Here is a 27278-nt window from a genome sequence, read left to right as displayed (position 1 = left end):
AGGTTCAAAGGTCGCTCTACAGCGAGTTTAAAAAGAGATTCAGAGGAGAAATCTGCTTCTCTGTTTGACGGGTATGTCACAACAATACACTTTAACTGTGACCTGTGACACAACGCTCGCACATGCACACGCACACATACCCCTCCGCCTCACGTTACTCAATCCCCAATCACGCCATCTGAAACATGAACCATACAGAACCGGCCCAACCCCATGTATGGTGGGCCTTGTGTATCAAGGCAACCACGCTACCCACACACGTACACACGCACAGACACGCACGCACCACCTCTCAGACATAAACAATATTATGTCTTTCACTTTCAATTTCAATATCCTCCATTTTGTGTATTTTGTGACAGACTCTGTTCCTGTTTTCTAAAATATGATGTTTTTGTTTCATTTTTAGGTAGCCCAGATGATGAATAAAGCAGAGCCTTCTCCTTCTCCTTTGATAAACAAACAGCTGTGTGGATAAATAAACTGAAGGGTTCTGGTTCTAGAATAAGCATGGGGGTTCTAGAACTTGTGGTTCGAGGTTCTGGTAGAACAGTGTACTCTCTGTTCAGACTGACTCTCTGTTTGCATTTCCTGGCCATGGTTTGCTCTTATCCTGGGTAGTGTTCAGTAGGGCTTCAAGAGTTTTCAAACGTTTTCAAACTGCAAACTATACACTATCAGCTCAGGAGTCTGAAAGGAATATCAGTACGCCTTAGTGGGAAACGGTTATGTGTGTCAGAGTTGGTAAGATCACGGCATAGTTTAGCAGTGACAGAGACGGTTAGCTAGGCATATGCTACATGTATTGTTTGTTTTCCTGGATTAGCAGGCCTCTGGCTAACTACGGCTAGCAGACTCTGGCTAAACCCACATTGAGATGTCAAAATGTCTTCCCTGTCTGCCATAACAACACCCATAACACCCCAGGGCCTGTCTCAGAGTAGGAGTGCTAATCTACAATCTGGTACCCTCCTGTCCATATCATTGTATTTATTTATTGGCGTCTATCCATAAGAGTCTCTGGACTTGTCTCAGGGCAAGTCTCTGGTAAACCCACCTTGAGATGTCAATAGTCATTCCTGTCTGCCATAACAACACCCCTGTCTGCCATAACAACACCCCTAAAAGCCAGCCCCTATCAAGTAAAGCCTTCTTCAGAGCTCCACCTGCTGGAGTTCATGACCTCGTATATTACTGAAACGGCCCCGCCCCATCTGTTGGTGGCTGAATCCCAAATCCCCACCTTCCCCCCCTCCGTTTGCTCTTGTTCATGCGTGCCTCTGCCATATGAATGGAGTGACTTTTGTGCCGTTTTAATATCAAGCAAAAGTTGCTGAAGTCGAGAACAAAATTCTTGATACTGCAAACAAAACATAAACCCAAAAGTATTGAGAGCAAAAATATATACATATATGTATTGCAAGGAAATAATTTTGAAATACGCGAACAAATGAATTGTAATGAATGCAAAAAAAAACACATTCTGTGAAACAGTTTTAATGATAACTCAGTTGTGATCAAACGCCTCCCTCTTTAACTGCATGTTTTTTTTTGGGGGGGGGGGGCAGTTGAAAGTTCTGCATCATCTATGCCACCCTCTAAACCCTGCCTACATGGATTGAATTTATATAGCACCTTTCTACTTAATGATGTGCTTTTACATAGTAAGGGGGAAAGCTCACCTCATCCACCACATGGAACCCACTTGGGTGATGCACAGCAAACATTTTGTGCCAGAACACTCACCACCAGTGGAGGCTCCTCAGAGGAGGAAGGGGAGGACCATCCTCCTCAGTGAATTTCTATTTTTTTATTTATTGTAAAACATTTAAAAAGTTCTCCTTTTTAGATAAAACTATACTAAATATAATCACGTCACCAAATAACTGATTAAAACACACTATTTTGCAATGAAGGTCTACAGTAGCCTCAACAGCACTCTGTAGGGTGGCACCATGGTGTAGCCGGAGGACAGCTAGCTTCCATCCTCCTCTTGGTACATTGACTTCAATACAAAACCTAGGAGGCTCATGGTTCTCACCCCCTTCCATAGACTTACATAGTAATTATGACAACTTCCGGAGGTCGTCCTCCAGCCTATCAGAGCTCTCGCAGCATGAACTGACATGTTGTCCACCCAATCAAAGGATCAGAGAATGAATCTAGTACTGAAAGCATAAGCTACAGCTAGCTAGCACTGCAGTGTATAAAATGTGGTGAGTAGTTGACTCAAAGAGAGAAAGACAAAAGTTTAACAGTTTTGAACAAATTAATTGCTTCCAAAATGAAGGAGAAGCAAGAGAAATAGAGAGAGAGAAAGATTGTCATTTTTTTTCACTTTCAGTTTCACTTACTTAGCTATCAAATGCAGCTAGCTAGTTTAGCCTACTCAAACACCCTGCTCAAACAGAGGGATGCTATGTTAGCTAGCTGGCTATGACTATCCAACACAACACTGGAACTCTTCCAAGTCAAGGTAAGCTTTTGGTTTTACTAATTTATTGCCACCGGGGCCCGCCGGTCTAACTGTTTACTGACTATAAACGTTACTGCATGATTGTAGCGGGTTTACTAACGTGTTAGTTCTATTAGCTATGTTGACTAGGACGTTACTTTAGCTAATATGGGGACAACGATGTAGGCCAGGGGTGTCAAATGTCTGGCCCGCGGGCCGGATCAGGCCCGCAAACGGGTTTAATCCGGCCCGCGAGATGATTTTGTAAAGTATAAAAATGGCTGCAATTTTTCTATAAAATAAACTGCTGTTCCAATTGCGTCCACTGGATGGCGCAATAGCAATTGTGTTAAGCAAGCAAACTGTTTATACCGGGGCAGAGCAAGTAGGTCAAGTCTGTGTTTACTCACAGCCGAGACATCAGTGACGCTGCAGTGAAAGCTAGCTACCTCATTGCTAATGAAATCGCAGTGGTTTCAAAACCATTTAGTGAGGGTGAATTTGTAAAAACATGCATGATGAAGGCAGCTGAGATTGTGTGCCCTGAAAAGCGTCAGGCTTTTGTAAATATCAGCCTGACAAGAAACACAGTTGCAGACAGGATTTCCGATCTTTCAGTGGATTTGGACAGCCAGTTGAAGCAAAAAGTAAAGTCATTTATTGCGTTTTCGGTTGCAATTGATGAAAGCACGGACATTACAGATGTTGCACAACTGGCCATTTTCATCCGCGGAGTTGATGACACATTGACCGTCACCGAGGAGTTCGTGGAGTTGGTGCCGATGACAGATACAACGACAGCAGCTGATATTTTTACCGCACTCGTCGGAGCGCTGGACAGGGTCGGAGTGGACTGGTCCCGCGCTGTCAGCCTGGCTACAGATGGTGCGCCCTCAATGATCTGGAAAAAATCAGGCGTTGTGACAAAGTTCAGAGAGAAAGTGCAATCTGCAAATGGAGGACGTGATTTTTTGACTTTTCACTGTATTTTGCACCAGGAGGCTTTGTGTTGCAAGTCATTAAAGATGGATAACGTCATGAAGGTGGTCATCCAAACTGTTAATTTCATCCGATCCAGAAGCCTGAATCACCGTCAGTTTGACAGCCTTCTCAGAGAGAAAGACCACATCTATGGCCTGCCAAACCACACTGAGGTAAGATGGTTAAGCCGAGGTGCTGAGGCGTTTCTTTGATTTACGAGAAGAAATTGAACAGTGTTAGAATTCCATTCCGCAGAATGGATGCAGGACCTTGCATTTATGGTGGATGTTACAGAGCACCTGAATAACTTGAACAAACAGCTGCAAGGGCGCAACAAAGTTGTCACGCAGTATTATGACAGCATACGTTCTTTCAAGTTGAAGCTGTCATTGTGGGAGACGCAACTTGCCGGTGGTGATGCAGCTCACTTCCCCTGTCTGAAAAATGTGTGCGCAACCCAACATGTGGCAGACATGAAGCGGTTCAAAGATAAAATAACGGGACTGTTACGGGAGTTTGAGCAACGCTTTCAGATTTTTGGTGAACTGGAGAAAGACTTGCTCGCCATTCACCGTGAATCCCTCTGATCTGCCCGTCAGCATCCAACTTGAAATAATAGACTTGCAGTGTGACTCGGATTTGAAGGGCAAATTTGCCGCAGCTGGCTTGGACACATTTAATCAGAATCTCTTGCCAGGTTACCCCAACTTGACAGCCCTCGCTGCAAAACTGTTGTGCATGTTTGGAACCACATATCTTTGTGAGCAAGTTTTCTCTGTAATGAGCATAAATAAAACAAAGCTGCGCTCAAGGCTCACGTACAAGCCCTTGAATCACATCCTGAAGTTGGCTGCCACTCAGGATGTGACGCCTGATATTGATGCGCTGGTGAAAGCTAAAAGATGCCAGGTATCAGGAGTCAAATAAACTATGCAACCCCACTTAAAGTGCTACATGAGACACCCTGATATAGTTCTGTGATCTGTGATATACTTCTGTGAATCACTGAGGCATTGTGTGTTTGTGTGTTCTTTGTCCTCAGAACTTTCAAATAACTTGAGGTGTTTTATGATTAATAGTGATGTTGTGCTTTTGGACACACTGTCCTCAGGCTCCAGCTTTATGTTTATATGTTTTTATGTTGATGTGCTATTGTTTTTAATTGATTTTATTTTATTTGTATATTTAACCTATTCTTGACTCTGTGGTTCTTGCACTTGTTTGGGGAACAGGATTTCATTCTTTTTATCTAAATTTCTGCCTGAGAAATGACCCCCTGATATAGTTCTGTGATCTGTGAAACAGTTCTGTTAATCACTGAGGCATTGTGTGTTTGTGTTCTTTTTCTTTAGAATTTTCAAATAAACTTGACGTGTTTTATGATTAATAGTGATGTTGTGCTTGTACTATTTTGGACACACTGTCCTCAGGCTCCAGCTTTATGTTGTATGTTGATCGTATTAAAACAAAGAAAACAATCTGAAGTTGTTGTTTTTAAGTTATATATACCATGATTTTTCCGGTCCGGCCCACTTGGGAATAGATTTTCCTCCATGTGGCCCCTGAGCTAAAATGAGTTTGACACCCCTGATGTAGGCTGTGTGTAGCGGTTATGATATGGTTTGGCTTGGAAAGGTTTTTTCGCCTGGTCACATACAGCTGATATGTTGTGCATTGAAGTCCACAAGCGAAGGGAAGAGAAGGAATACAACGTGGCTGTTATGACAGTGAACTCTGTTTACGTGTGATCAGGGGTGTATTCATTCCGCCGGTTCTGTTGAAAAACATTTCTTAAATGGAACGAAACGGGGGACAACATACCTGAGTTTGCAACTATTGGACTAATGATTACACCCTATGTCAGCTAGATGCAGGCAAGAGTGTGCAAGGCGGTACACATTTTTCTCTCAACCTGTGTGCACCTACGTTGTAAACTTTCATTCATAGGCTAGGTTGTAGCAACCTCATTTACATTTTTACATTTTAGTGGCCTGGATTCGAACCAGGATCTCTAGTGGCACAGCTAGCACTGCGATGTACTGTGCCTTAGACCAACCACTGCGCCACTCATGATGGGTATGGTACGGTGGAGAGGTGAGGCATGATCTATGTCGATTAGGAGTGAGTGGGATGATTAGGTGACCATGATGGAATGGGGCCAGGTTGGTAATTTAGCCAGGACACTGGGGTTAACACCCCTAGTCTTACATTACTTTCCAAGAATCAGGACATCCGTTTAACATCCCAAAAGATGGCAACCTACACAGGGTAACATCGCCATCCCTGCCCTGCCCTGGAACATTGTCATTTGCTCTTAAGACCAGTGCTCCCTACTGGCCATCCAGCGGCATCTGTTCTCCCATCCAGGACTGACTCTGCTTAGCTGCAGAGGCAAACCGTCGGTGGGATGCTGGGCGCTATGCTGCAGGAAGGAATGTGTCAGAACTTGCAACTGCAAAAAAAAGGCAGCTAAAGCAAAGGCCAGGCTAACATAACCAGAGATAGGGACAATAGCAGTAAAAGAGGGAGTTTGCGTTTGATAGAAATCTTCAAAAATGTTTCACTGAAAAAATGTAATTGTTCTCGCATTTCAAAATGATTTCCCTGCAAGAATATATTCTTTGCTCTCAATAATTTTGCTTTTAATATCATTATTTTTGTTTGCAATACTAAACATTTTGTTCTCAGTTCCAGAAGTTTTGCTTGATATTAATGTCACAGAAGTAACTCCATACTATGTGCACGTGTCCCAAAGTTGAGAGTGAAAATTATGGAGGCTGTAGGGGCTAATTAGACCCTCCGATATCCACTTTGACCGAGTAAACTACGCCGCCGGCTTCAGAGCGAAGTGATATCCCATAATGCACTCGTTTTTGAGATTGTACAATTTCACACAAAAGAATGGCGAGCCATGCCTAATTGTGATCCACCTGGGGGGCGCGTTCAGCAGGATGCAACGTTTTTAAACATTCAGAGAGAAAAATGCTATGTAGAACAAACATGCCTCTCAGACATGTAGAATAAGGAATCACATTGGTTATAATCAATGGTATTTCTATCTGCAACGTTCGACAACGTTTAACAACTGAACGCGGCCCTTTATTTATTAGTCAGATTTTGAGACCTGACAAATGTAACATATGAAATACCTCCCAAATTAAATGTTTAACTGTTACTGAGGTTTATATCATGTAAAAAGAAAAACATGGGAATTTTCTCATTTGAATTTCATGCTCATTTTATTATGTAAATGTTAAACAATGAATTGCGTCGTTTGAGTCACGAGTGTGTCCCGAAGTTGATGGGTTTATCGATCCCCTTGCCACTGTCTGGAAGTCACCCTCAGATTTCCGGAGCAAACAGGTGAAAACAAAGGGCCCTTCCGAGCCAGTTGGTAGGGGCGAGGGGCGGTTTGGGATTCACCAGGTGTCACGCTGTCCCAGTTTCTCAACCCCCGACCTGCTCCGTGTTCCCTGCTCCCTGCCTCTGGCCTCCTATATGATGTAATATGATGCCCCCCCCCCTCTCTCTAGCCTAGGGCAGCACTGTTACTGGATGGTTGTGAAGTGGGAGCGGTCAGTTAAGGGTTCCTGTTTGGTACTGGCACTGAGCCAGCCTGCCGTTATGCCCTGGAGCAAGGCAGCCACATATCCCGCCTTGCCTGCATGAATTCTCAGAATAACGTAGGCCTCTACAGTACCTACAAAACCATCACAGTCTTTCCCTTCTCTCATCGACAACGTAATAATAGATATTGGATACAATTTCTATTCTAATCCCAAATCACAGTTGGAGTTTTCTTTAGTGTGTTCGTTCATTGCACTACATCAAGGCTTACTTGGTATAGGCTACAGGCTCTATTGATGACCGCAGCGGGGGTCAAGTGGTACGGGTAGATTTATCAGGAAGCACAGGTTGAACAGAGCAGTTCTCAAAGCTTCCCACGGAATCTGCATTCCTGTACGAACTAGTCGCTGGCATTGATCTCTCCTCAGTCCACAGAAACATCTGGGAGATGAACCTCCCTCCCTAACTCTCTACTGAACACTACTGAACCTGAACTCACAGACAGATATACAGACAGACAGATATACAGACAGACAGAGGGACAGACAGACAGAGGGACAGACAGACAGACAGAGGGACAGACATACAGACAGAGGGACAGACATACAGACAGAGGGACAGACAGACAGAGAGACCTGGTGCTGGTGACATCCCTGGGCTGGCTGAACTATATAGAGTTAAATAAATGTAAAGACTAAGCAAGAACAAACTGTGCATTGACACTTTAGAATGAAGCCAGAGTAGGGAAAGGGCTCATATCTCACATCTGTGGTACAGTGGCTTTTTAAAACAGCATCTCTCTCTTCACTCTCTCTTTTTTTAAAGCCTCCCTTCCCCTCTTTAGTGTATGGTCGTTCCCCAGGTAGCTAATTTATAGTGTTTCTTTTATTTGCCTTCAGTTGACCCTTCCCATCTCGTCCTTTAAAGCAGTAAGGACACCCTGCCGCTTTACAGCCAGTTAAATTACACTTTGATGTTTTCTCTCTGTTTCAGACTGGGATGAAATGTCGACCCCAGTAAATGTCTGACCTTCACTAAATCAAGGAGTCTGCTGCTTATCACAGATAAACCTTTAAAAAAAGGTGAACAATATTCTATGTGAACAGTAGTTTATTTGAACAATATTCTATGTGGGTATGCAGATGACTATTTGAATGAGAATTATTGAGACATCATTTCTGTCTATGCACAACATTTGGAGGCAATGCAATGGAATCTTGGCTACTCCTCCAGAGAAAAGTGCCATGGCTGTGTTCTCCAAAACAGCGTGGAGCAGACAGAGACACAAACAAACAGAGAGAGACACAGAGAGAGAGAGAGAGAGAGAGAGAGAGAGAGAGAGAGAGAGAGAGAGAGAGAGAGAGAGAGAGAGAGAGAGAGAGAGAGAGAGAGAGAGAGAGAGAGAGAGAGAGAGAGAGAGAGAGAGAGAGAGAGAGAGCTCAGCAGGTAGGAATACTGGGAATAGAAGAGTTGTTTGTGGTGAGTCAGGAATACCAGGGATACTGTTTGTGGGTGAGTCAGGAATACTGGGAATACTGTTTGTGGGTGAGTCAGAAATACCAGGGATTCTGTTTGTGGGTGAGTCAGAAATACCGTGGATTCTGTTTGTGGGTGAGTCAGGAATACCGGAGATACTGTTTGTGGGTGAGTCAGGAATACCGGAGATACTGTTTGTGGGTGAGTCAGAAATACCGGAGATACTGTTTGTGGGTGAGGACTTGGAGAGCTACAGAGAGGGTGCGTCTCAGAGCTATGCGGAACTGTCCCTTACGGAAAAACAACATGAATTTCACGTGATCTTATGTGAAGTTAATGTGATAATGTGACAACATGAAACTACACGTGATAACATGTAAACGCAACATGTGATAACATGTAACTACACATGAGAAAGCATTTGAGCACTTGTGAAAACATGATCTCGTGAAGTAAATGTGACAACACGGGGATGCAAAATGTCAACGTGTGATACCATGAAACTACACGTGACAACATGCGAGAGTTACATTTTCACATATGAAAGTAGGAATTCGATTTTGAAATGTGAAAGTTTGTCACGTGAAAATGCAAATTCCACATGTGAATCTGCAAATGTAAGGGAAGTAATTAAATGGTATGGGGTTTTAAGGTATGTGGTACACTGTTCAGATAAAATAGTGCAATAATTCATGACAATATGATTACATTTGACATGATCACTTAATACAGATGTTCCTACAGTGCATTGGGAAAGTATTCAGACCCCTTTACTTTTTCCACATTTTGTTACTTTACAGCCTTATTCTAAAATGGATTAAATCGTTTTTTCCCCTCATCAATCAACACACAATACCCCATAATGACAAAGTAAAAACAGGGTTTTAGACAATTTTGCTAGTTTATATATTTAAAAATATATATATCACATTTACATAAGTATTCAGACCCTTTACTCAGTTTATATTATTTTTTTATTTCACCTTTATTTAACCAGGTAAGCCAGTTGAGAACAAGTTCTCATTTACAACTGCGACCTGGCCAAGATAAAGCAAAGCAGTGCGATAAAAACAACAACACAGAGTTACATATGGGGTAAAACAAAACATAAAGTCAAAAATACCACAGAAAATATATATACAGTGTGTGCGAATGTAGTAAGTTATGGAGGTAAGGCAATAAATAGGCCATAGTGCAAAATAGTTATAATTTCATATTAACACTGGAATGATAGATGTCCAAAAGATGATGTGCAAATAGAGATACTGGGGTGCAAATTAGCAAAATAAATAACAATATGGGGATGAGGTAGTTGGGTGGGCTAATTTCAGAATGGCTGTGTACAGGTGCAGTGATCGGTTAGCTGCTCTGACAACTGATGCTTAAAGTTAGTGAGGGAGATAAGAGTCTCCAGCTTCAGAGATTTTTGCAGTTCGTTCCAGTCATTGGCAGCAGAGAACTGGAAGGAATGGTGGCCAAAGGAGGTGTTGGCTTTGGGGATGACCAGTGAGTACTTTGTTGAAGCACCGTTGGCAGCGAATACAGCCTCGAGTCTTCTTGGGTATGACGCTACAAGCTTGGCACACCAGTATTTGGGGAGTTTCTCCCATTCTTCTCTGTAGATCCTCTCAAGCTCTGTCGCTGCACAGCTATTTTCAGGTCTCTCAAGAGATGTTCAAGTCCGGAGTCTGGCCGGGCCACTCTAGGACATTTAGAGACTTGTCCCGAAGCCACTCCTGCGTTGTTTTGGCTGTGTACTTAGGGTCGTTGTCCTGTTGGAAGGTGACCCTTCGCCCCAGTCTGTGATCCTGAGCACTCTGGAGCAGGTTTTCATCAAGGATCTCTCTGTACTTAGCTCTGTTCATCTTTCCCTTGATCCTGACTAGTCTCCCAGTCCCTGCCGCTGAAAAACATCCCCACAGCATGATGCTGCCACCATCACGCTTCACCGTAGAGATGGTGCCAGGTTTCCTCCAGACGTGACAATTGGCATTCAGGGCAAAGAGTTCAATCTTGGTTTCATCAGACCAGAGAATCTTTAGGTGCCTTTTGGCAAACTCCAAGTGGGCTGTCATGTGCCTTTTACTGAGGAGTGCTGCAGAGATGGTTGTCCTTCTGGAAGGTTCTCCCATCTCCACAGAGGAACTCTGGAACTCAGAGTGACCATCGGGTTCTTGGTCACCTCCCTGACCAAGGCCCTTCTCCCCCGATTGCTCAGTTTGTCCGGGCGGCCAGCTCTAGGAAGAGTATTGGTGGTTCCAAACTTCTTCCAATAAGAATGATGGAGGCCACTGTGTTCTTGGGGACCTTCAATGCTGCAGATATTTTTTAGTACCCTTCCCCAGATCTGTACCTCGACACAATCCTGTGTCGGAGCTCTACGGACAATTCCTTTGACCTCATGGCTTGGTTTTTGCTCTGACATGCATTGTTAACTGTGGGACCTTATATAGACAGGTGTGTGCCTTTCCAAATCATGTCCAATCAATTGAATTTACCACAGGTGGACTCCAATCAAGTTGTAGAAACATTTCAAGGATGGTCAATGGAAACAAGATGCACCTGAGCTAAATGTCGAGTCTCATAGCAAAGGGTCTGAATACTTATGTAAATAAGGTATTTCTGTTTTTAAATTTTGAAATAATTTGCTAACATTTCTGAAAACCTGTTTTTACTTTGTCATTATGGGGTATTGTGTATAGATTGATGAGGATTTTATTTCTATCCATTTTAGAATAAGGCTGTAACGTAACACAATGTGGAAAAAGTCAAAGGTTCTGAATATTTTCAGAACACACTGTATATCACCACACCTGGGATTTGAACTCACAACCTCTGGACGTGGGGTACGCTGACCTTTCTGCTGCGCCTCAAAGTCTGTAGCATTCTTGGAAGTCCCTTACACATTCATTACCTATAATGCATCTCTGCACTTAGCAAAAGAGTGCCATCTGCACTGCTATTCTCTCATCATTGATTTAGTTGACTTATTTCAGCAATTTGAGGGTTTTCTGTATAGTTGTCTAATGTTGATGGAGCATATTATTCTGTTTTAATGTTACTCCTGAATCACTATGATAAATATAATATTTCTTCTTGAGTGTATTATAAAAAGCTGAGATTTACTTTGAAGTCTAAAGCGTGGGAATACAGGTGAAATCAGTTGCTGACACAGACATGGTGACTTAGCAGGAAGATTGGAATGCTATGAACCAAGAGGTTGTGAGTTCAAATCCCAGGTGAGGACATTTATGTTTGCAGGGCATCATGTGAAAATTAGATTTCACATGTGAAAGGTTATGTGATCACATGTGAAATATCATCACATGTGAAGTGTACCAAAACCAAATGGTTTCACATGATTTCACATGTGAAATCATGTGTTTTCTCTGTAAGGGGTCTGACAGAAAATAATATTTTGATAGGATATCTGTGCATCAAATCAAATCAGCAGATGTTATTGTGGGTGTAGTGAAATGCTTGTGCTCCTAGCTCCAACAGTGCAGTAATACCTAACAAAACACATAAATCTAAAAAGTAAAAGAATGGAATCAAGAAATATTTAAATATTAGGACGAGCAATGTCGGAGTCCGGAGTATGAAATATATATATATATATACACCACCGGTCAAAAGTGTGGACACACCTACTCATTCAAGGGTTTTTCTTTATTTTTTACTATTTTCTACATTGTAGAATAATAGTGAAGACATCAAAACTATGAAATAACACATATAGAATCATGTAGTAACCAAAAAAGTGTTGAACAAATCACAATATGTTTTATATTTGAGATTCTTCAAATAGCCACCCTTTGCCTTGATGACAGCTTTGCACACTCTTGGAATTCTCTCAACCAGCTTCATGAGGTAGTCACCTGGAATGCATTTCAATTAACAGGTGTGGCTTGTTAAAAGTTTATTTGTGGAATGTATTTCCTTCTTAATAATTTAAATTTAATATGCCATTTAGCAGACGCTTTTATCCAAAGCGACTTACAGTCATGCGTGCATACATTTTTTTTGTGTATGGGTGGTCCCGGGGATCGAACCCACTACCTTGGCGTTACAAGCGCCGTGCTCTACCAGCTGAGCTACAGAGGACCACAGTTGACCACAATCAGTTGATTTGTGACAAGGTAGGGGGGTATACAGAAGATAGCCCTATTTGGTAAAAGACCATGTCCATATTATGGCAAGAACAGCTCAAATAAGCAAAGAGAAACGACAGTTCATCATTACTTTAAGACATGAAGGTCAGTCAATCCGGAAAATGTCAAGAACTTTGAAAGTTTCTTTAAGTGCAGTCGCAAAAACCATCAAGCGCTATGATGAAACTGGCTCTCATGAGAACCACCACAGGAATGGAAGACCCAGAGTTACCTCTGCTGCAGAGGATAAGTTCATTAGAGTTACCAGCCTCAGATTGCAGCCCAAATAAATGCTTCACAGAGTTCAAGTAACAGACACATCTCAACATCAACTGTTCAGAGGAGACTGCGTGAATCAGGCCTTCATGGTCAAATTGCTGCAAAGAAACCACCACTAAAGGACACCAATAAGAAGAAGAGACCTGCTTGGCCCAAGAAACACGAGCAATGGACATTAGACCAGTGGAACTTTGTCCTTTGGTCTGGAGTCCAAATTGGAGATTTTTGGTTCCAACTGCTGTGTCTTTGTGAGACGCGGTGTGGGTGAACGGATGATCTCCGCATGTGTGGTTCCCACCGTGAAGCAGGAGGAGGAGGTGTTATGGTGTGGGGCTGCTTTGCTGGTGACACTGTCTGTGATTTATTTAGAATTCAAGGCACACTTAACCAGCATGGCTACCACAGCATTCTGCAGCGATACGCCATCCCATCTGGTTCGCGCTTAGTGGGAATATCATTTGTTTTTCAACAGGACACCTCCAGACTGTGTAAGGGCTATTTGACCAATGAGAGTGATGGAATGCTGCATCAGATGACCTGGCTTCCACGATCAGCCGACCACAACCCAATCGAGATGGTTTGGGATGAGTCGGACGGCAGAGTGAAGGAAAAGCCGCCAACAAGTGCTCAGAATAGGTGGGAACTCCTTCGAGACTGTTGGAAAAGCATTCCAGGTGAAGCTGGTTGAGAGAATGCCAAGTGTGTGCAAAGCTGTCATCAAGGCAAAGGGTGGCTACTTTGAAGAATATAAAATATAAAATATATTTTGACTTGTTTAACACTTTTTTGGTTACTACATGATTCCATATGTGTTATTTCATAGTTTTGATGTCTTCACTATTATTCTACAATGTAGAAAATAGTAAATATAAAGAAAAACCCTTGAATGAGTAGGTGTGTCCCAACTTTTGACTGGTACTGTATATATAAATATGTGATGGGATGTATAGACATTATGGACAGTATATGGATGGAATATGTAGTATATCTGAAGAATACGTGGATAGAATAGCATACGTACAGCAATAGTTGAATAGGATGGACTTAACTAGAATACAGTATATACATATGAAGTGGGTAAAACAGCATGTTAACATTATTGAAGTGACCAGTGTTCCATTATTGAAGTGACCAGTGTTCCATTATTGAAGTGACCAGTGTTCCATTATTAAAGTGACCAGTGTTCCATGACTATGTACATGTGCATTTATCATAAACACTGTACGTAGTTTGTTTCCATTGGACATAATATTAGCACAAAAATTTTCCCATGCAGACAGTTACTCCGTCTCGCAGTACTATCCACCCAATGTGTTAGCTATCACCACATAAATACCCAGCGATATCACTTCCTGGTTCGTCCAACACATACTCAAAGTGTCCTACTCTGCCAGGAGGCCGTCACAGCACACCCAGGATATGTTACATTCTTTCACTTTATGCTGAGAAACATATCTCCTCTCTATGACAACATCGGTGGAATCCCCTCCAAGTCACAGTCGTGCAGTATGTAGGAGTGAATCTAATGGAAGGTAACATTTCATCTGACGATGAAAATACCCGTCGGTGGTGAATCCTATCATCTTGTAACGTTTTAAAATAAGATAAATAAGATTTGTCAAAATGTTACATCTAAAACACCACTTCAAGTCATTTTTCATAATCTGTTTTATTACTAAATAAATGGTCTCTTGGTCAGGACATTGTCTTAGTCCCTACACACAGGGCATTGTGCTAGGTGTACCATCAGCAGCACTGGGGCTCCAGGCCTCAGCATCATTCAGTAATAATGCCTAGTGTCGTCTTTTCCCACAGCTGCTGCCAGACTACACTATGTGAAGTGAGAGTCATGTCATGTCACGTCATTATGATGAGGAGTCATGTCACGTCATTATGATGAGGAGTCATGTCACGTCATTATGATGAGGAGTCATGTCATGTCATTATGATGAGGAGTCATGTCATGTCATTATGATGAGGAGTAATGTCATGTCATTATGATGAGGAGTCATGTCATGTCATTATGATGAGGAGTCATGTCATGTCATTATGATGAGGAGTCATGTCGTGTCATTATGATGAGGAGTCATGTCGCGTCATTATGATGAGGAGTCATGTCGTGTCATTATGATGAGGAGTCATGTCGTGTCATTATGATGAGGAGTCATGTCATGTCATTATGATGAGGAGTCATGTCATGTCATTATGATGAGGAGTCATGTCATGTCATTATGATGAGGAGTCATGTCATGTCACGTCATTATGATGAAGAGTCATGTCATGTCATTATGATGAGGAGTCATGTCATGTCATTATGATGAGGAGTCATGTCATGTCATTATGATGAGGAGTCATGTCATGTCATTATGATGAGGAGTCATGTCATGTCATTATGATGAGGAGTCATGTCATGTCATTATGATGAGGAGTCATGTCATGTCATTATGATGAGGAGTCATGTCATGTCATTATGATGAGGAGTAATGTCATGTCATTATGATGAGGAGTCAGCTCTCTGTTATCCAGACGTTCCACTTAGGCCTAGGTTGATCTCAGATGCAGTGTTCACAACTAGCTAACTGACTTGTTATTGGAAGAAAAAAAATTGAGGATGAATAATGTCAATAATGTTGAGACAAAATAGAGGACATGACATCTGAGTATTTCTTCTCCTTTCTCCGGACACAGCTGAAAACTACAACATTATCCCATATCAAAGCACTCAAAGAACCTCAGAGGCCCATGATGCAAGAAGATATGTATGTAAACATTCACCTTACTCACATGTGTGCCTGCCAGTGCCTACGTGAAGTCCCCCAAGACACACACACTCACACACCGTTCTCCCTAATCACTCAAAACGGCGCTCCAAAACCTGATCCCCATTTCTGACGTTTGGTTTATTTACTTGGGGCATTGGTGAAACGGGGTTACGTACACCAGTCCCACTCTGTCATCTCGGGGCCCATCTGACAGACTCTGTGGCTTTTGGAGGGCCGTGTTGGGGAGTCTCAATAATAACTATAGGAGTCAGTTATAGTCTGCATCCCAAATGGCACCCTATTCCCTATATAGTACACTACATAGGGGCTCTGGCCAAAAGTAGTGCACTATATAGGGAATAGGGTGCTATTTGGGACGCATCCATGCACATCTGGCTTGTATTAATGGGGTAGCTAGCTCTCCTGTAGTGCTGTGTGTGGCTTGGTATGGCCTGGCCTACATTCCTGCAGACTCCTACCCTATAAGCACTCCATCAGTTCCACTGGTGGTTTGCTCTCAGTCATTGTTGTCTGTGGTCAGGTAGAGGTTTCTATAGGTTGAGGCTCCCAGTCCCAAAGGTACAGACCATAGAGTAGAGGTTTTCATCTATAGCTCCCATAACGTCCCCTGGCCCTGTTGTCCCATGCATTGCCTGAGGCACTAGCCTGTAGCATGTATACGACCAAGCCTAAGGCACTATCGGCTGAGACACGGGTTTGTAGTGTTATGCCTCGATCACACCTACAAGCGTCATTGCGTTTTGGCACACCAGAAGTGGTTCTATTTTCCAATGGAACACTGCGTTTGCAGTGCGTTCTGTGTGGTTGGATTTATCAAACGTATGCATCAAATTGTATAGACGGCTTGACAGAAATGGTAGCAGAAGGTGAATGTTGAACTTTTGTTGCACACATATCCAGATGATGCTTATACCATTTTGCGCAATCACACTGTGGGTGTAAACGAGCCTCGATAATGATGATTATGCCTGGTAAAGACGAGCAATATAGTTGATTTGTTATGGTCAGTGCCGAAGGAGAGATACATCGTTGTAAATATTCTGAAATATGTGAAAAGAGCAAAGCCAATGAACAGTATTAAAGACTTGTTAAGTCAGAAACTGGAGTAGTAAAGGTAAATTAAATGGAGTACAGTCGTTGATGTTTAGCAACTGTGGGAAAGGGGTTAGGGTTAGTTCGCATAAGCATGATGACTGTGTGTTTATACTGCCTGTGTTCCAAGATACGGGTGAACATAACATGCAAACATGCACAGCGGGGATATACTGCACCTTCACTGCCAAACATTCATGGTGTGTGTGTGTGTGTGTGTGTGTGTGTGTGTGTGTGTGTGTGTGTGTGTGTGCGTGTGTGCATGTGTTCGTGCGTGCGTGCGTTTGTGCGTGTGTGTGTGCGTGTGTGTGTGGGTGGGTGGATGCATACATGCGTGTGTGCTTGTGTGTGATATTTTTTGTGTCTAGGTGGACATTGGTAATATATGAGCATAGCAGACATGTCATGATGAATAATAAGACATGCCCATTGTCCCCAAACAATAGAAAAGTGCACCATACCGTTTCCATGTAATTAATAATACAGTTGTGCTGGTGTTGATAGATATGATACAACGAGGTTGTGCAATATCTCCCCCGGTGAGTAGCCTACCAAGACCCCACACATGATAACACAAGCATGTTGATGCCTGAGGCTTTGGCTAACCTCCCAACACTATCCTCCCCGAAGCTATCTATCTATCTATCTGGCTGCAACATTTTATAGAATAACATTGCAGAGCTCTCCTCGGGGAGACATATTGTATTTAACGGGTCGCAGTTTAAATGGCTCGCTCTGTCATTGGACTTTGCCAGATGTTTTCGTTCGATGGAGAGGCGCTCTATCCCTGGCTCTCACCTTGAGAAAAACACACTATACACTGTATGATAACGATTTCACCCGATATAAAAGGCCTGACTCCCATTGTTTGCGGTCACGGGAATTAAAACAGTTTACTTTTCGCTTTATGGGGGGTGTATATTGGCATGGGTGTGTGTAGGCAGTTACGGTAGAAGCTCGTTATAATGCAATCTGATACTGTACTGCACTTCTACTGTCCTCAGTTTTAGTTTTTAATACCCTAAATCATGTTGACGCTTGTCATTTGGAAATCACGCTTTTATGAGTTATTGAAATTTGGTTGGAAATGAAATGCAAATTAAACCAAGTGATGATGATGATGATTATTATTATTATTATTATTGTTATTGTTATGCACTCTTTCAATTGGTAACGCCCTATAGCGCGCGCAGCAGTTATTGTCTTTACGATTTAGCCCAGTTAACTTTTTATTTTAAGATTATTAAGATTAAAATAAAGTTAAATTATGAGACAATAAATAAGTATTCCCATGTAGATAGATCCACTAATAATAATAATGTGGTGCTATAGTGACATTATTATTAGGATATTATCATTGTTGTTTTTTGTTTCTGTTTCTGTTTTTGGTGTACGTTTTAAAGGCTTTCATTTTCATTATTTATTTATTTTTAAGTCAGTTTCAATCAAGGTTCAATGAACGGGTTGTTCTTTCTCTTTAAAACCTTCCCTGCCTTGTAAAAGACACAACAACTCTGGAAAAATAGAACCATAGTGCATTGGATCAGCAACACAAACTGTGTCATTACATCTCTATAACAGTTGCTTTGAAGTAGTTTAAATATGCACGTCATTCTCTGGAACAAATATATAAAATATGTATCTCTTTATTCTCTTTCTTTAGGCTCTGTTTAAACACAAAACCAAATTATTTTAGTATTTTAGTTGCTTTCATATATATATATATATATATATATATGTGTGTGTGTTTTTTACTTTATTAATACTGAAGTGCATCAATCCAGGCAATGGTAGACCTATATTGCCTTCACAACTCTTTGCGGTTTCGAATATGATTCACGTCTCTTGCCAACGTCATTACGCTGTGCTGTTATGCTAATTTACATTATCACAACCAACCTTCTAAATTGATATGAACTTGGAAAACAGTCTGACATGAAAGAGCGTCACGTTGCTAAGTCTCTTGTGGTTTACAATGCCGTAGGCGAAAAGAGTTAGGCCTTCAAGTTTAGGCTATAGTTCATTTCAATCATTAGGCTATAGGATTTTGGCCTGATGGTTTTTGGCCTAAACGCAAGTGCCGAGAAATTCCCAAATTATTTAAATCATAATTAAAATCTATGTCATTATAAAACACGATATAGATATTTCATTTTCTATGCTTCAGGTTTATAAATGTTTGTTTCGTTTATACCTTATTTATGTTACTGGAGCAATATGATTTTTCGATATTCGGAACCATCCACGTCAGTTTAGTATACCCGCCAGGTTGCCCGTTTGTTTCTATTGTATCATTAGATCTTCTAAAGGCAATAGTTTAGATGGCAGGCCATGATTTAGAAATGTATGCCTAACCAAAACCATAATGTTTGCATTTTCGTGTATGATTGTTCAAATTATACTTTACACTTTGATACCGATCATTTTGCCTCAACGTACGGTGTGTGTGTGTGTGTGTGTGTGTGTGTGTGTGTGTGTGTGTGTATACACGCGTTTTATTATACTTGTGAGTACCAGAAGTCCTCACAAGAATAGTAAACCAACTAAAATTCAGAGAAGTAAGGACTTTTTACCAGTCTTCACTTGTAAAAAGGCTATTTTAGGCTTAGCGGTTAGGTTTAGGGTTAGAATTATGGTTAGGGATAGGGTTAGGGTTTGGAGGTTAGGTTTAGGGTTAGGAGTTAGGTTTAGGTTTAGGGGTTAAGGTTCAGGTTCAGGTTAGGATTAGGGTAAGGGGTTAAGGTTAGGGTAAAAATTAGGTTAAGGGTTAGGGTCAGGTTTAGGGTTAGGTTTAGGGTTAGGGGTTAGGAAAAATAGGATTTTGAATGGGAATCAATTGTTGGTTCCCGAAAATTCCTCACAAGTACAGTAAGACATAGCTGTGTGTGTGTGTGTGTGTGTGTGTGTGTGTGTGTGTGTGTGTGTGTGTGTGTGTGTGTGTGTGTGTGTGTGTGTGTGTGTGTGTGTGTGTGTGTGTGTGTGTGTGTGTGTGTGTGTGCGTGCGTGCGTGCGTGTGTGGAGGCTGCGTTACTTGCTCCCTACAGATGCCTATTCCTTTGGTGAGAAATCGTGCAATAAATCATCGAACAGCATAGTTTCAATTTATTGCTTAATCTCATATTTCGGGGACTGACCTGAGTTTCTATGCTATCCCTATAGCTCATTTACAATGTTAAAATGATCAATATCAGTCTAATTAGCTCCCTTTACTTGTGTTGAACAAAAGTGATAGTCTAAAATAAGTTGGATAAGAGGAGTTATTAACCAGTCAGATATAGTGTAGTGGTAAGAGGAGTTATTAACCCAGTCAGATATAGTGTAATGGTAAGAGGAGTTATTAACCAGTCAGATATAGTGTAGGGACAAGAGGAGTTATTAACCCAGCCAGATATAGTGTAGTGGTAAGAGGAGTTATTAACCCAGTCAGATATAGTGTAATGGTAAGAGGAGTTATTAACCCAGTCAGATATAGTGTAGTGGTAAGAGGAGTTATTAACCCAGTCAGATATAGTGTAGTGGTAAGAGGAGTTATTAACCCAGTCAGATATAGTGTAATGGTAAGAGGAGTTATTAACCAGTCAGATATAGTGTAGTGGTAAGAGGAGTTATTAACCCAGTCAGATATAGTGTAACGGTAAGAGGAGTTATTAACCCAGTCAGATATAGTGTAATGGTAAGAGGAGTTATGTATGAGGTTTGCTGGTGTGTTAAGAAAGTATACTGTAAACATTGAAACAGAAACTATTAGGCTTCGTTGGCAAGCTGTTGAGGTCAACTGATCAAAATATCAACACAGGCTAAAAAATCTAACAGAATAGGCATACCTATGCCAGAATGAAATCGTTCAGCATTATTTGTCATTATTGTATTGAGTTCACCAACAACGTGGCTTCATAAAATATATATGGTCATGCAGTTTCTAACAGACAAACGATAGCATGCGTCTTCCCGTTAGAAGGATGCTTTAAGGGATTTTAAATGCTGGGTTCGCTTAACTAACTCCAGTTGCACTCTGGCCTCATAAAATCTGCACATTTTTTACTGTTATCATCCTCCTTGCCCACACGGTTCCTGGTTGTTAGTTCAGTAACCTAGCTATTTCCATTTTGTCTGTTTGGGATGCTGATTGACAGACGATGGCCTAGCCGCCGAAACGTTTATTTTGTTCTTGTTGCTTCTGAAATGAAATAAAATAACTTTGAAACTCTTTTAATTGAGTGGACCCTGTACAAATCTGAATCGGATGTTTTTGGTCAAGGCACCAGTTCTGAGCGCGTTTGTTTCAAGAACCTTTGGATGCTGATTGTTCCCCACGCGAACGGCGCTCTGTAAAGGTTTGGAACTCACCGTAGCAGGGGGTGAGCGCGCCGTTGTGTCCTCCGCTTTGCTGGTGGAGTTTTTCGCCTTCCGGGGGTGTTTTGCAGGTCGGTCGTTGCATGAAGAGGTGGTATTTGTTGAAGTTGTTGCCCTCCTCTGTGCCGCCATCCAGTGACTGGCACTCCTGTTGGAAAGGACTCCGAGACTTCTCCCCGTAACCCTGTTGCCCTTTAGGTAGGAACGTTGGGCTGTATTTGGTTTCACTCGTTTGGAATATTCTGAAGGGATTCGATGGTTGGTCATCCCTACCGTGTGGCGAAGGCGTGTTATAATATGAATCCATGGATGTCATATCACAATATGAAACGCACGTATCTGCGTTCATTCCTAAAACCAAAAAAACGTTTGAATCGAAAAATTCCAAACCGTTTGTTTCTTCGTTCTCCTTTTCCCCTTGCAGCAAGACCCCTTCTCTCAAGCACTGGCTAACACACACGCATACACACACACTCTCTCACACACACTGCCGCATCTGGGGTTGGTTATAAAACGAATTAGATGTTTTCCAGAGACTTCCAGCAGACTGAACAAATGAATGCTAAGAAAGCCCCCTGAAGGTTTACCGGGGTAAGGAACCAAAATGCCGTTGCTTTACAGACGATGCCACTGGTCCCACTAAAGTCCTCTGCGCACGACACTAGTGAAAGCCAGAACTAGCACAGCACTGTTGTTATCCAGACAACAGAGATGGAGATGGAAGATGGGAGGTCAAGCAAGAGAGGGACATTTTTTTCTTGTTTTTTGGTAAACACGAGGGAGACACAACACATGACATCAATTTGATTAGGAGTTAATATAACTGCTTTGATAAATGCACATTGTTGTGTGCACATGAGAGATAATTGCTCTGAGTCAATGATCTTTTTCCCCTTTTGTTTAACCAGGTAGAAATATATATATTTAGGAAAGCCTTAGATCTTCTCGAGTAATAGGCACCATGCAAATAAGCCCTCAAATATTGTGATGCATGTTTAAATTATGTAGCCTATAGCCTATATGGATGAATGTAAAATCCCACTGGGCACAGACCTCAATTCAATGTCTATTCCACGTTTGTTCAACGTAATTTCATTGAAATGACGTGGAAACATCGTTTATTCAACCAATGTGTACCCAGTGAGTGGGATGCCACTTTCGTTTTGGCCATGGCATCATTGTGTCAAATTTGTTGACAAGTGCCGATACTGTTTTGGTTTTAGCCTAGATTTTATTAGATTTTTCCAATTCTACGTGCTAAATAGCACAGACAAAATCAACACAAACTATAGCCCTAAGACGTTGTCCTTCTTTTGTGTAAAATGCATAATTTTGTATTTATATTATTTAGACCCGTAATGCCCTCAATTCATCAGGTAAACATTTGAAATGGATCGTTCTAGCAATAAAACCGTTATGGCAGTTTATGCATTTGGTTCATGGGTTAATAAGCCCATTAGCCTACATTTCTGTGTGATATAAAAATTATCTTCTACTCTCCTTGGTTTCTGTCTGTAATTTGCTGAATGTTTTCCTTGTGCTCAGTGTAGAAAACAGGGGTTGTTCATAATTGCTGTAGGGTAACAAGGTTATCGAAATTAAATCACTCCTCTGCAGAAATGAAATCACGTTTACTTTATTCATTTTTCTTGAAGCGGCAGGCTATTATGATATAATTAAAGGACTACACGCTATTATTAATTAATGGGGTTATTGCAGGCTATTACATTATAATAACCATATATTCAAAATAAGTAGTACGACGACAACAATGACAACAATTATTGAAATACAAAAAACAAAAACAAAAACAAATATACTACCTTATAATACCATAATAACGATATTGATCATTGGCGTGATTAACCAACATTAAGGCATTGAAACGTTAAAAAAAACCTAAACAACTAAGTATTTGCATACTTTATCAATTAAAAGTGGTTCCATATAGCTAACCTTTTAAATTTGATAGATTTATTTAGAGAGTTATTTGTTGGATATACTCCTTCCTGGAATGGTTTTATTAAACCCACCTGCTAGTCAATTCATTGAATAAAAAGCTAAGACATTTAACGTGAATCAAAAAGTAATATTTGAACATTTCTACTATAAATTCTACTATCTACTATTCCCACGTAATATTAGGATACTTTGTGCTTTTGGATTCGATTCTATACTTTTGTACACCTTTCAGTTGTATTTAATCCACACAATTCACATCATATGATCTAAAAGAGGCATGTAGGCCTTTAACTGATTCTCCCCTATTGCCACTCGAATTTCTTTGAGTGCCACTAACAGATAATGCACGGAGATTCATGCTCAGCCTCAGTGGGCAAACGATGTCAATGGAAGCGACGCTGAGAATTATGATGAGAGCTGAGAGAGCCAGGGATTGGTTAGAATAAGCCCACAACAACACCTGTTCACTGTCCCTCTGATTGGCTAAGAAGTGTCACATAATATTATCTTCGATTGAATATGAAGTGTATGGAAGCTCGTTCCCACCACCCCAAAAAAATGAACATCTGACTAGGAGTTGTGAGATAGTAAGTAATTATTATGAGATAGTAGAGAGAGAGAGAGAGAGAGAGAGAGAGAGAGAGAGAGAGAGAGAGAGAGAGAGAGCAGAGAGAGAGAGCGAGAGAGAGAGAGAGAGAGAGAGAGAGAGAGAGATTGGTGATATTGTTCCATATTAATGGATTGGAGAGATTTGTTGATGTGAGTTGGTGCCTGTTTGATGACATCTGGTTGATTGGGACATCTGGGATTGGTACATAAATGTTTTGACTTTTAAATTATTAATATATAGCAATTGATTCTTGAATAATGTAACTTAGAAATGCCTCATGAGCAATGGTCGTACTCCACCAGAACCCCCAAATATAAGCTTGTTTAACTCCATTGTTTGTAGACCCATGTAATTGTAAACAAACACTGTATAGCTTCAAAACATGGTTAAAACTATTATTTTTATCTCATGGATGGTCAGTCCTTGCATCCATATGTAAGAGTCCTTGTGTCTATGTATTTGAGAATGGTTACATTTCTCCTTCACCATTCCTCACCTGTTTACCAAACAAAGTGGCGGGTGTGATGAATACTCGGGGAGAAAAAGGTGTAGATTCACGCGCAGAGCGCGGCAGGTGTTTATTACGCCTTTACAGAAGACAGGAATCGTGGTCACAGGCAGGCAATGGTCATACACAGGTAGGCAAACAGGCAGGTGAATCAAAAACTAGGACTGAAGGCTATAACTGGTTCTCACAAACGAGCTAGGAAAAGGCTTAGTGGAGTCAAAACGAACAATACCTCACAAGGCACAAACAGAATGAACTAAATAAGGAGCTGACGAGACCAGGTGAGTAACTAACACAGGTGAAATCAATGAACAAAAATGAAAGACAGGGCTACGTTCAAGAACACAAAGAAACAGGACTACGTTCAAAAACACAAAGAAAATAAATACAAAACCTTACAGCGGGGAATACGCTTTGTTAGTATTTAAATCCAAGATTGCCCCTATAAAAGGGGTCGACCTCCATGATCCAGACTTACTATCTCATAATAATGACTTACTATCTCATAATAATGACTTACTATCTCATAATAATGACTTACTATCTCATAATGACTTACTATCTCATAATAATTATTTACTATCACATTATTATGACTTACTATCTCATAATAATGACTTACTATCTCATAATAATGACTTACTATCTCATAATAATGACTTACTATCTCATAATAATGACTTACTAGCTCATAATTATGACTTCTCATAACTCATAGTCAGACATTTTTGGGACAGGCGGCGGGAACGGGCTTCCACAGCAGTGACCCACACCAGACATTTTACATCACGTCACTGTGTCACCGTTTACAGGCAATAGCTGCCACCGTAGTTCACAAGCTAAACCAGTGGCCTGTATATCTACACTCCATGGCAGTCACAGATTGAGGTTGATAGGATATAGGCTACAATAGGCTTTTTATAGGTCTGAATAGAATGGATGAAAAGGCACCCGGGCTAATATAACATGTTTCAAAATGCTTCAACCTATTTTTTCATGATCTCTGAGCTATTGTTGAACTGAATAAATTACATCAATTCGTTTTTGAATAATTTCAATCTCAGCGAAGATTGATTCATGAACTGCATCGATTGTTTTCTTTTAGATTTAATTGCACGTGTTTGTATGTCCACTATAACTACTGATGTAAGCTATACTGCATCATTCTGTATCATTCGGTGCGACTCCAAGGCAATAAACATGGTCATTTTCTTACAGTAAATACCGCGACCACATTTGGAAAAAATAAAAGCAACCGCCTTATAGAAAAAAATACAAATTTGCTCATTCGTTGCAACACTGAAACCTATAATTATGCGTGCCAGTGCGCATGCGTTGAACTCTCGTCTGGTCACATGGTTCACTGGCACCTCTCCTGCTGTGCAGGTATTTTTTAACAAGACATTGAATGTCTTTTAGTCATTCTTTTATTGCCCAATCTCCTGTAAAGTTTTCCCAATACAACAAAATGAGTTATTTGGTGCCTGCATACCACTGCAGTCTCTCCTGTTTTGTTAAAGGCTGTTTGTAGCCTAATTTGCCTGTACATTTCCTATTGAATATAAGTATATATATTTGTAGACCCTAACAGATATTGTTCTATCCCTATAGTTCACTATTTACAAATGAGAATTTACAAGATATTTATTACAAACTCAATAATTATGTATTATTAGTTTACAAGCAGACCTTCAGATAAAGTATTTTAGAGATTGTAAATCAATACGCAATGTAAAGTATCAATAATGTAAAGTATCATTTGGTGGAAATGTAACCAATTTTACTGATACATAATTAATTGATTATAAGAACATACTGTAGAAGTGAACTATTCAGAAGCGTTCCAAATGAAAATGATTAAGGTGTAATAGAATTGAAGACCCCTGGTTTAGCTCTGAGCATGTGTACAGCGCCCCCCACCACTAACACAACACAACCTATGCCACAGGCTACAGACTTAAGACCCCAAAAAACACCACTGACCTATACATCACTCAACCATGACATTCTTCAAGGTTTTTTAGAAACTTTTTTTTTTAGTAAACGTGGACCACTGCTTCCCCTTCTGTCTGTTTAGCTTCCAGCAGGAAGGAGGAAACATGGGCAGGTTATTTGGCACAGTGAATGACACACACACACACACACACACACACACACACACACACTCGTTCTGCTGCGCTGTTGGAGGGATTGATTTTTCCCAGACACAACATCCCAGCTCAGCTCAGCCCAGCGCCTGTGGGGTTTATGTTGGCACAGAACTCACACAGATCTGAAACAGACAGGCAGGGCCCTTTACCACCCGCCTGGCTATCAGAGAGAGACTACCTGAGAGAGGGAGAGAGAGATGGGGGGAGGGAGGGAGAGAGAGAGACTACCTGAGAGAGGGAGAGAGAGAGGGGGGAGAGTGACTACCTGAGAGAGGGAGAGAGAGATGGGGGGAGAGAGGGAGAGAGAGAGACTACCTGAGAGAGGGAGAGAGAGATGGGGGGAGGGAGGGAGAGAGAGAGACTACCTGAGAGAGGGAGAGAGAGATGGGGGGAGGGAGGAGAGAGAGAGACTACCTGAGAGAGGGAGAGAGAGATGGGGGGGGAGGGAGGGAGAGAGAGAGACTACCTGAGAGAGGGAGAGAGAGATGGGGGGGAGGGAGGGAGAGAGAGAGACTACCTGAGAGAGGGAGAGAGAGATGGGGGAGGGAGGGAGAGAGAGAGACTACCTGAGAGAGGGAGAGAGAGAGGGGGGGGAGAGTGACTACCTGAGAGAGGGAGAGAGAGATGGGGGGAGGGAGAGAGAGAGACTACCTGAGAGAGGGAGAGAGAGATGGGGGAGGGAGGGAGAGAGAGAGACTACCTGAGAGAGGGAGAGAGAGAGGGGGGGAGTGACTACCTGAGAGAGGGAGAGAGAGAGGGGGGAGTGACTACCTGAGAGAGGGAGCGAGAGAGGAGGGGAGAGAGGGAGAGAGAGGGGGGTGGGGGGGAGAGGGAGAGAGAGAGACTACCTGAGAGAGGGAGAGAGAGAGGGGGGAGAGGGAGAGAGAGGGGGGGAGAGAGGGAGAGAGAGG

General features: G+C 41.6%; 1 protein-coding gene across 1 annotated transcript in view; it reads right to left on the bottom strand.

Annotated features, from left to right (window-relative positions):
• Positions 1-22007, bottom strand: part of LOC121568052 (homeobox protein aristaless-like 4) — a 34649-nt gene extending 12642 nt beyond the window's left edge. Inside the window, exon 1 of the mRNA XM_041878616.2 lies at positions 21132-22007. Coding sequence (XP_041734550.1) covers positions 21132-21486 — 355 coding nt within the window. The 5' untranslated portion in view covers positions 21487-22007. The remainder of the gene's footprint in view (positions 1-21131) is intronic.
• Positions 22008-27278: the final 5271 nt, after the last annotated feature.

This window comes from Coregonus clupeaformis, unplaced genomic scaffold (genome assembly GCF_020615455.1).
Source record: "Coregonus clupeaformis isolate EN_2021a unplaced genomic scaffold, ASM2061545v1 scaf0162, whole genome shotgun sequence".
NCBI lineage: Eukaryota > Metazoa > Chordata > Actinopteri > Salmoniformes > Salmonidae > Coregonus > Coregonus clupeaformis.
This window is presented reverse-complemented; position numbering and strand designations above follow the sequence as displayed.